Source organism: Drosophila sulfurigaster, chromosome 2R (assembly GCF_023558435.1).
Source record: "Drosophila sulfurigaster albostrigata strain 15112-1811.04 chromosome 2R, ASM2355843v2, whole genome shotgun sequence".
NCBI lineage: Eukaryota > Metazoa > Arthropoda > Insecta > Diptera > Drosophilidae > Drosophila > Drosophila sulfurigaster.
The window spans coordinates 627,859-639,286 of NC_084882.1; the positions used below are offsets into that span (position 1 = coordinate 627,859).

The 11,428-nt window shown below is 40.6% G+C and overlaps 1 protein-coding gene across 1 annotated transcript; it reads left to right on the forward strand.

Moving 5' to 3' along the window:
- Positions 1 to 519: 519 nt before the first annotated feature.
- LOC133839668 (uncharacterized) lies at positions 520 to 2,765 on the forward strand. The gene is made up of 5 exons (XM_062271309.1): positions 520 to 832; positions 961 to 1,261; positions 1,357 to 2,019; positions 2,099 to 2,314; positions 2,399 to 2,765. Exons 1-5 carry the CDS (start codon positions 520 to 522, stop codon positions 2,763 to 2,765), a joined length of 1,860 nt encoding a protein of 619 aa, XP_062127293.1.
- Positions 2,766 to 11,428: the final 8,663 nt, after the last annotated feature.

Genomic DNA, 11,428 nt, shown 5'->3' on the forward strand with positions numbered 1-11,428 from the left:
GACAGCCGTTGAGTGGCAAACTAAAGCTCGCGACGAGAGTCCTAACTCTACAAACTAGGTTTTGGCGTAGGACTTGGAATCCACCCATGTAAAACACAATTTCAGTGAAGGAAGCAAGAGAAGCCTCGGAAAGGAACCGACCTAACGTTGACGATCATAGCAAGCGTAAAAAGGACAATGATTTGAGAGTATGCACCTGGAACGTACGAACATTGTACAGACCTGGTGCTGCTCAACAACTAGCAGATACCCTCAACAAATGTAGGGCTGACATCACTGCTATCCAGGAGATGCGATGGATAGGACAAGGCTGCATAAAGAAGAAGAACTGTGACATTTACTACAGCTGTCATCCAGAACGGCATGAATTTGGTTGTGGTTTCGTTGTAGGTACCAGGCTGCGGCGCCGAGTCTCTCACTTTCGGCCAACAAACGAGAGAGTTGCAACGATCCGAATTACTGCCAAATTCTTTAACATCAGCCTGATATGCGCACATGCCCCAACGGAGGAAAAGGACGATGCCACCAAGGACGCTTTCTATGCGGAGCTCGACCGAGCTTATGGCCGCTGTCCTTCCCATGACATTAAAATTCTCCTCGGGGATTTTAGTCCGTAGTACTGGATTCCGTCATTTGGACATCCATAAGGCATCTTGGCTCTCCCCCGATCGACTGACGAGAAATCAGATTGATCATGTTGTGATCGATGCAAGGCACGCATCTAATATACTCGACGTGCGTTCCTGTCGGGGTCCCAACATCGACTCCGACCATTATCTTGTTGCAGCTAAGATTCGCACACGGCTATGTGTGGCGAAGATTGCACGTCGAAGTGCGTTAAGAAGGCTGGACATCGGAAAGCTGCAATCACAACAGGCGAAGAATGCATTCTCCACTCACGTCTCGGGGCTATTAAGCCGAGCACCTTCAATACCTGAAGACATAAGCGAGCTTCGGCAGAAGAAGTGCTTGGATTCCAGCGTCCTCTAACAAGGAATCCATGGTACGATCAGGAGTGTCATGACGCAACAGCTGCAAAGGACGCCGCCTACAGAAGAACACTGCAGGCTGGGGCGACACGAGCTATTGTGGATGTCTACAGGTCGAGAAGAAGAGACGAAAAACGCCTTTTCAGACGCAAGAAGAAAGAGCAGGAAAGGCGAGAGTGTGAGAGCATAGAGAGCATAGAGAGCAGCAGATGCAGAAATGAAGCACGTAACTTCTACCAGAGGGTCAAGCGTCTGACCCAAGGATTTAAGTGGTGTGCAGGGACGATGATGGAAATCTTGTCACAGAAGCAGAGGTCGTGCTGAAGTTATGGAGGGATCACTTCTCGAGTCTGTTATCTGGCTCAAGCACAGACTCTGAAGACTATGATTCACGAACCCCAATCTATGGCACTGATATTGAAGTGCCAATCCCAAGTCATATCGAAGTCAAGGATGCAATCCAACGGCTTAAAAACAGCAAGTCTGCAGGTGCTGACGGCCTGCCGGCAGAATTGTTTAAGGCAGCTGGTGATATGTTGGTAGGGAGCATGCACCAACTAATCAGTAAGATATGGATGACGGAGAGCATGCCCGAAGATTGGAACCTCAGCATGATCTGTCCCATCCTGAAGAAGGATGATGCCACGTTGCGCACCAACTACCGCGGAATTAGTCTTCTTCCAGTTGCATACAAGGTCCTAACGAGCGTATTGTGTGAAAGACCGAAACCCCATGCTGAAGCACTGATTGGACCTTATCAGTGCGGGTTCAGGCCTGGCAAGTCCACCGTTGACCAGATTTTCACCTTGCGCCAAATCCTGGAGAAGTCTTACGAAAACCAGATCGACACGTACCATCTCTTCGTTGACTACAAAGCCGCATTTGATAGCCCCCGGCGAGATTGCCTATATGCCGCCATGTCTGAGCTTGGTATACCAGCAAAGCTGACTAGACTTTGCAGAATGACATCGAGCAACACCATCAGCTCTGTCAACGTAGGATGTGGCCAATCCGAAACCTTTACTACCAAGTGTGGCCTCAGACAAGGTGACTCGCTGTCTTGTATACTCTTCAATATTCTAATGGAGAGTAATACAATACTCCAACAGATGTGTCCAGCTCCTTGGTTACGCTGATGATATTGATATCATTGGCCGCACCAAGCGTGATGTCACAGGAGCCTTCGCGGCTATTGAAAAGGAATCAGCAAAAGTAGGACTAGCAGTGAATATGGAGAAAACAAAGTTTATGGTGTGCTCTAGCAGAGAATCGCGGCGTCTTGATTCTCAGCTGACTGCAGAAAACTATAGCTTTGGGTCCGTCAAGTAGTTTATTTACCTAGACACTGCTATACCAAGCACAAATGATGTCAGTCTGGAGATTAAGCAGAGAATAACACTTGCCAACAGGTGTTACTTTGGGCTCAGTAAGCAGTTCAATAGTAGAGCTCTCTCTCGACGCACAAAAACCACACTCTACAAGACGCTCATTCTTCCAGTACTCCTATATGGTGCGGAGTGCTGGACAGTGACGCAGTCAGATGCAGCTGCTCTTGGAGTGTTCGAGAGGAAAATTCTTCGTAAAATCTTTGGTCCAATCTGCGTGGACGATGTTTATCGCATCAGATATAACCACGAGCTGTATGAGCTGTACGGTGATGTTGACGTGGCCAGTCGAGTGAAATCTCAAAGACTTCGCTGGCTGGGCCACGTTGCCCGTATGGATGAAGACGCTCCGGCTCGTAAGGTGTTTGATGCGGTGATTGTTGGGACATGAAGGAGAGGACGACCAACGCGTTCGGGTTGGCAAGACCAGGTGATGGAAACCCTGTCCACACTTGATGTTAGCAACTGGCGAAGGCGCGCTCAGGACAGAGACGCGTGGAGGCACATTGCGCTTCAGGCTGAGACCCGATAAAAGGGTTGTCATGGCCATATAATAATAATAATAATAATAAACATATGGTCTAAAATGTTTTATTGCCCAATGGATAGCGGCTAATTCTTGTTCTGTAGTTGATTTGTTGCTCTCCCTGTGTGAAAGCTCTCGATGCATATGCAATTGGTAGTTGCGCACCGTCGTACTCTTGAGATAGTACTGCACCACATGCGTGCTTACTTGCATCTGTGGTTATGCAAAATTCTCTGCTGAAGTCAGGGTATTGCAATAATGTTGGTTTCATTAATGCCTTTTTAAGATATTTAAACGATTATTCACATTCTTTAGTCCACTCGAATTGGATATTTTTCTTACACAGTTTTATCAAGTGAGGTGAATATTGTGCGAAATTATAAATGAATATTCTGTAATAATTACAGAAAGCGACAAATCGTCGTGCACTATCTGCATCTGTTGGAGTTGGATAGTTTTTAATGACATCATATTTTTTTCATCAGGAAGGATGCCATGGTCTGTACATTTATGGCCCAGAAATGTTACTTCGTGTAAAAAAAATGAATTATATATGGTTCGACCTAATTGATCTAATATTTCTTCTATTCTTGGAAGTGATTTCTTGGGAACCAAGAGAAGTGGGCTGTTATTGTCTGATATAGATGGTTTGCCTATACCATCTTTTATCAGTTTTTCGACCTGTCTGTTTATTTCAGGTTTTTCTGTCTCTGCACATCTATAGTTCTTAATATATACTGAAGTTTTATCAGCTAATTTTAATTTTTGTTTATAAAAATTATTGCTTGAAATTGCTTCTTTTTCTAGACCAAATATGTCACTATATTTGGTACATAACTCTGTGAGTTCTTCTTTAACATGTTCAGGGAATTGTAATTTATTTAGAACTTCTTTTGTTCTATTAATTTTATTACAATTTATTGATTTAATTTTGTAATCGTCTATTGATTCGAATATAATATTTGGATTTTTAATATTTATATTCTTATCTGTTGTATTTAAAATGCAAAATATTCCACTATTACCTTTCACGATACTGTTAGCTATTAACACACCGGGATGAATTTCCTGGTTTGGTATTAATACAGTATCTTTATCAGTCCGAAGTGTAACTTTTCTCATTACTTCTGACCTTGCTGGTAATAACATTGAATTATCAATATCATTTTGCAATAGCGGTACATGTATTTGATAATAATAACGTTCTTGGTTTTAATATTAGTTCATCGTTTTGATAAACTAATACGCAATTAAATTTTTTTATAAAATCGAGTCCCAGAATTCCGTCACAAGGTTCGAGAAATTCGTTTTGGACTATTTGGAAGTTGTGACTGATTATGAAATAATCAAAGAGAAGATCTATTGTAGCTAATCCTATTGATTGTACAATTCCCTGACCAATTCCTGATATATTGGTTTTTAAATTTTCATGTATTTCTGAGTTTAAGTTGTTATCTTTTAGAATTGATATATAATATTTGCTCCAGTATCCACTAATAAAGTTAGTATATTGTTATTTTTCTGATTATGGATTTCCGAGCTACCTTGTGTAACTCGTACTTGATTATTATTATTGTGTCTTCTATTACCTCTATTTGAGCCGCCTCTTTTTGAGCCACCATTGTTGTAATACCTTTGGCCGCCTCTGTTGTAGTTACGGCCTCTGAAATTTCCGCGACCACGGTTTCAACCGCGTTGAGCGTAATTTTGGTAATACATGATGGAGTGTTTTTCTTCCGATATTTCATTTGAAGTTTCTATGAATGCAGATATTGCGTCATCCATATTGTCGAATGTATGAGCACGCAAAACTGCTTTTACTTCGTTGTGAATGCAATTTTTCTTTATTGCTGTCACCGCATTTTTGGTACTAAGCCATCTAGCTTGTTCCATGCTGAATTCTTGTTCAATATATGCTCCTTCTAGAGCTTTAGCTAGCTTTTCTACCTCTTGGCTATAGACATTAGCTGTTTTGTTATTCTGCGTAAGATTCAATAACCTTGCAGATAGATTGTTAATAGACTCACCTTTAACATTATCTTTAAGTTGCTTGATGATTTGGTCTATTGTTTTTTCGGTCCCTATTAAGTTTCTTGTTGGTCTTTTCAACTTTGTTTTTATTAATAATACGGCTAAAAGTTCATGTGCGCCTTGAATTTCTTTTATTATTTCTAATGCATCTTTAAAACTACGTAGGTTTTCAGCTTTACCGTTGAACTCCGGTATAAGCTTAGATGCAGTATTTATAAATTCAATATTTGCGCCATGATTGCTGGTTTCTGTTCTATTACTGAATTTGATTCTGATTCTGACCAGTATTCTTCTTCTTCTACTTCTGGTAAATTTATTACCGCAGGTATGGTAAGATTAACGATTAACGATTGCGACTGAGTGTACCAATGAAGAAGAGTGGAGGGTCCTCCTTCTCGGATCACAAGTACATTCAATTCACCATTCCTTTTAACAGGGTACCTGCGGCTCAGCCGTTCAGAAATCCCCATAACACGAACTGGGCGAAATTCTCTAGCCTTGTTTCTAAGTATATTCGTCCGCCGGGTAACATCAACTCGGTACAGGACCTAGAAACAACTGTCAATGTCCTCTCAGCAGGACTACTTTCCGCGTTTCGCCAATCCTGTAGGCTCTCAAGACCGACGAGAAGATCGAAGCCACCCTGGTGGAACCCAGATCTCTCATCGCTACGTGGGGAGCTTACTAGCATGTTTCAACTTGCTAAGAATGCGGATAACGAATATGTCTGGGACGAGTACAGGTCTCTCCTGAAGTCCTACAAGAAGATGATCCGATCATCCAAAAGGTCTTCATGGAGAACATTTTTCTCGGACCTGGACAATATCAAAGACACAGACTGAGGAAGCTGCTGTCCAAGCAGGCTTCCAGTCCTAGTCTGCTCAGGTCGGGTGATGGATTGTGGACGGGGAGTAGTGCTGAAACTCTTGAAGCACTGCTCTCAACTCATTTCCCGGGATGTATTGGAATAGAGAACAGTAACTAGCAGCTCTTTCCTAGTCTCCCAGTTATGAGACCCCCTGCCGGTCTAATTATAGATAATAAAATAGTTTGGGCTATCGACTCCTTTGCGAAGGTCAGGTCGCCCGGTCTCGATGAACTTTCGCCAGCAAGCCCACGATTGTTCCGTGGGTACCGGGTATCTATTCTTACAGTCAAAAAACCAACCCTGTACCACAACTATGCAGAAAAATATCACTAAAACACACCGTCTTTCACCGAAGCTATTACCGAAGCCTACACCAAGATGCCCTGCGGACTGTGAGGGACCACTAGGAAGCCCGCATTGCCTAGGCACCTGCCTCGACCATCAATAGAGAAGAAGAAAAAACATCGGTGAACCATCACCGACACGGCCCTCTCCCGGGTCAAGGAGAAAGGAAAAAAAAGCCTACGCAACCAGCTCCGGCACCGTCAGCGCTACTTAGAGCGTAGATGCTGGCGGCACACCAAGGTGCAGGACTGCAGCAAACTATATTTATATTAAATTTAAAATAAACACTAAGTACATTTTGTAATGCCCGATGACAATTAAGTTGACCGGCAAGAAGTATGGCCCAATAAAGCCATACGAAATATTAGGCAGGAAAAACAATTGTAAAACAAAATTTTTTTATGAGCATTGAAACAAAGGCAATAAGCAAATATAGCGTAGAAGAAAAATACGATTACCTAAGTAGACTGTAATGGGTCCAATCGACACAAAGACAGTAGACTTCAATGCAAACGTTATAAATAAGGTAGAGTCAAGTACGATTGACTTGGCATTTACAAATATTCTTTTAATAATAATCGTTGTGATCTAAAGAAAAAATATATGAGCCGGGCAAATAATATAGTTAAACTTTAAAAAAAAATATATGAATATTTGTGGAACAAAGAGTAAATCAATGAATTAATAAATAAGAATTACTAATAAATTAATACAATAAAAACATTAATTACTAATTTTTTGGATAATAATAGTAATTCTGAAAGTTGAGAGTTGTTGAAAGCATGAGTTGGATTATTATACATCTTAATACTTAATATGGAATGGCAACACAAAGGAGCCAACCTACAGAGTATCAGAATAAAATTTGATAAGTCATGCAAATACTTATCTCAGAATATAAATATTTTAGCTGATACAATTAACAAGCATGCTAAGATATTAGTGGAATGCTTTAATGAAGCACGAATACTAATACATAACAGGGGAAAATTAAATCAAGCACACTGGTCATTGGTATCTAAACTGTTGATCAAGTTTCGATCAAATTTAATATCAATACAAAGGAGGTATAACTTAGATATATCGATACCGACTATATTAAATACCCCTTTGTTTGTTAGAAATAGTGAAAAACTAGAACTAATAGACCAGGACGATTAAAACCCAGTAGAAGACGATAATTTAGAAAATATCGAAAAGGAAATTAAAGAAAAAGATCTACCCGATCTTACCATAGGTTAGGTTAGGTGGAACCGGCTGCCCCTGTACGGGGCAAAGCATAGACCAGTGGAGGTCCGTAGCTGTACCGGTAGCGTATCTTCGTCTCAGAGGTCGCACAGTATGGATGCGTTTTTGGCAAAAGCCAGCAGCATCCTAGGTGGTAGCCGTGAAACGTCCCGAAGATCGTTGTGGCACGGCGAATTAAGGTATTTCAGCCGGAGTCGGGATAATGCTGGGCATCTACAGAGAAGATGCTCAAGTGTTTCCTTAACCCCGGGCTCGTTGCATTTCCTGCACTGATCACTGTTCGTGATGCCCAGCTTTACAGCATGGACAGCTGACAGACAGTGACAAGTTAAAATGCCTAGCATTAGCCTGCAGTGTTTCCTTGAAATCTGCATGACGAATTTGGTTAAGTTTTTGTTAGTAGAGGCACACATCAGCCTTGCAGTTTTGCACGAGTTGGCATTGCGCCAGCTCGCATCCCATTGAAGTCTAGAGCGCACCTCAATTTCACTGCCTAGAGTTCGCAGGGATATCGGAACATTACACATGTTACCGACATCGAGCCCCACTCCCTCTTTGGCGAGAGTGTCTGCGATCTCGTTGCAATCGATGCCCTGGTGGCTTGGTATCTAATAGATACGCACGACCGCAGATGCGTTCAGCGACTCTATTGCTCTTCTGCTGTCCAGGACAACTTTGGACTTGACCACATCAGAGTGCATTGATCTTATTGCAGCCTGGCGGCCAACAAAGATGTTAATAGAGGTGTGATTACGGTATAAACCCTGAGCCAATTCGGCAGCCTTGCCAATGGCAAAAACTTCCGCCTGGAAGATGCTGCAATGGTCTGGGAGTTTATAGGATTGTTTGGAAACCGGGTCTGGGCAGTATACGGCCGCTCCGACACCATCATCCATCTTTGACCCGTCGGTGATGAGGTTGAGGGCTTCGGGAATGCATAACCCTTCCCGCCAGCAGTCCGGTTCCAAGAATATTGTTTTTATATGGTCAGTACTGATAAGGGGGATAGTATAGTCCAAGTCTTTACTAGTCTCCCTACCAATGGCGCTGTGACCATAGCCTAACTGACCCAGATTGCCAGTTGCGGCAATCCTTAGGGACGATTTTGCGGCTATGGATTGCACGTATAGGTTCAACGGATCGACACCAGCTATTACCTCGATGGCTTTAGTAGGCGTCGACCTGATAGCGCCTGTGATACCCAGTAGCGCTTGACTCTGTGTCCTTTCACACTCTAACACCATAGGTGAGGATAGGGCGAGCAACTGAGATATGTATCTACCGCATTAGATTAGGAGAGAGGCCCCAAGTGCAGCTAAGCATCTTTTTTGCTATGTACAAGGCTCCGGTGGCCTTCTTCACCATTTCTAACACGTTAAGCTTCCATGACAGTTTGCTGTCCAGGACCACACCTAGGTATTTTACTGCTATGCTCGGCTTTAGCATAGTGCAGCCTATTTTTGGGGGGACCACGCAGGTACCTTATACCTCTTCGTGAAGAGTGCACTGGGCCGCTTGTCGTAGTAGAATTTAACTGATCCTAAAAGTATGCAATTTTTTTTCTCTTCATACATATTTATACCTATTATTTATTATATTATTTATTTATATGTTTATTGTCCTATTTAATTTATATTATTTAATTTGTTTAGTTATAGAAAATTATTTTTGTAGTCTGAGAAAATGGTACTAAATGTCTTGTCATGTTTTTGTTTTGCGAAGTGGAGCTTTAGTTATCTATGAGTCGCTCCAAAAATAGCGCCATCTATTGGTGGACTACGATACTGGCAAGCATGAATTAAAAGATCAGCTGATCGTGTTAAGTCCACGCCAAATTGGTTTATCGATTACCTTTTTGAGTAGAATTATTTGTCAATTTTCCGAAAAGAGGTTTTTGTTGTTGGTTTTGTTTGCAAGACAATTGTTAGCAGGTTATGTGAAAAACCTGAGAGAAAAAAAGTGTGACAAAAGTGTGCATGCGCGTTAATAAATATGTACATCAGTGTAGTGGTTGGTGAAACGCGATGCATATATCATACTTGTAAGTATACAATGATACTGCAATGTACATTTCTTATACTGATACATTAATTGTATTTTTTCGCAAAAGTGCACCTTTGCCGTCCACTTAACATATGCAATTGATGATTATCTTCTTCAGGAGTTTGTCCTCCCATATCAAGTGCCGTTTTCCAGATTTTGGTAAATATTTGTTATACGTATATTTAGTTTTTTTTTTTGTTGTTCTAAGTTTAGTTTTGTGTATTTATTTTTAAATTCGGCACCCAGTTTGTAAACTGAATCTAATACCTAGTGATAAAACCCACAATAAAACCCATATAAACCCCAAATTTGTAAAATGAAATTTAAAATGGACAAGTAAAGAAATCATATAGATTTGGGTATCTCAAATTCAATATAGCTAATTTATTCACCTGTGTTACATGTTTTTGCACACCAATTTGCAAACAATAAGGTACGTATGTATATATACGGCGTTGAGTCTGAGTAGCAGTTTGACAATGTCCATATGACTGTCGGCTGACGGATCAGTTCCTTATCCAAAAATCCAGAACCACTTGAGAATTGCAACAGGGAAATATGTAAGTAAAATTTACTGTTTACGTTTTTAATTTATATAAACAAACCTGCCATTATGCCATACCAATTTGTAATTGGAGATCGAAATATTGCATACTTTTAATCTAATCATGCAAAGAACATAAAAAACAAGTAAAAAAGCTACAGACGAGTGTGCTCGACTGTGAGATACCCGCTACCTATTTTTAAAAAAAAGCAATATATTTTGCAATAAAAGCAATATATTTTCTCAAAATATACCAAATATACTACAAAATACTAAAAATATACCTAATGGTATATGTGTATATCGATATTGTACCACATTCAAAATATACCATAGACGGCACAATATACCAGATTGTCAGCCAAAGCAACTAAGACCCCTAGTAAGTAGGCGTTTTTGCCCATACAAAAGTATTTCTTTAATAACTTCGACAATCTTTATCTGATCGCAACCAAATTTTCAGGAATCATTATTGTACATACCAAACTCAACTCTAGCTTTAAAATTACGTTTGTTATTCGATTTTTTTGATTTGCGGGGGCGGAAGTGAGCGTTGCAAAAATTTGAAACAAACTTGATCTGCGTGCAAACATAACAAATGCTGTCGAAAAATATAGCTCTATCTTCCGTAGTCCTTGAGATCTAGGAGTTCATATGGACAGACGAACATGGCTAGATCGTCTCGGCTATTGACGCTGATCAAGAATATATAAACTTTGTAGGGTCAGAGATGCCTCCTTCTACCTATTACATAAATTTCCTGTCGGCACAAGATTATAATACCCTTCTACCCTATGGGTAGCGGGTATAAAAACGGTTAGCAGTTATTTGCAAGCTATGGTTTTAACTTATTTTTTGTTTCAAATTAGAATATAAATATTTGTTTTTCACGTCAAATACAAATTTGCAATATTGTTTTAAGGCATTGTAATATTACAACTACTATAGTAATTATTTTATATGCCAAAACTCGCAACTCTAGCTTTAAAATTACGCTTGTTATTTGATTTTTTTGATTTGCGTTGGCGGAAGTGGGCGTTGCAAAAGTTTGAAACAAATTTAATCTGCGTGCAAACATAACAAATGCTGTCGAAAAATTATAGCTCTATCTCTTATAGTCTCTGAGACCCAGTGTATCATACGGACGGACGGACAGACGGACATGGCTAGATCGTCTCGGCTGTTGACGCTGATCTAGAATATATATACTTTATAGGGTCGGAGATGCCTCCTTTTGCCTGTTACATACATTTCCTGCCGCCACAAATTTATAATACCCTTCTACCCTATGGGTAGCGGGTATACAAATGAACTATTGCATACCTTACGGCGTTAATTTTTGACAGTACAAAGCTAATAATTCTCAACAAGTTCTGGCAGTTATTGTTCGACAACCCATACATAGTTTCCTCAATAAAGACAGGCGTAAAGCAGGCCATCCACGGGCGA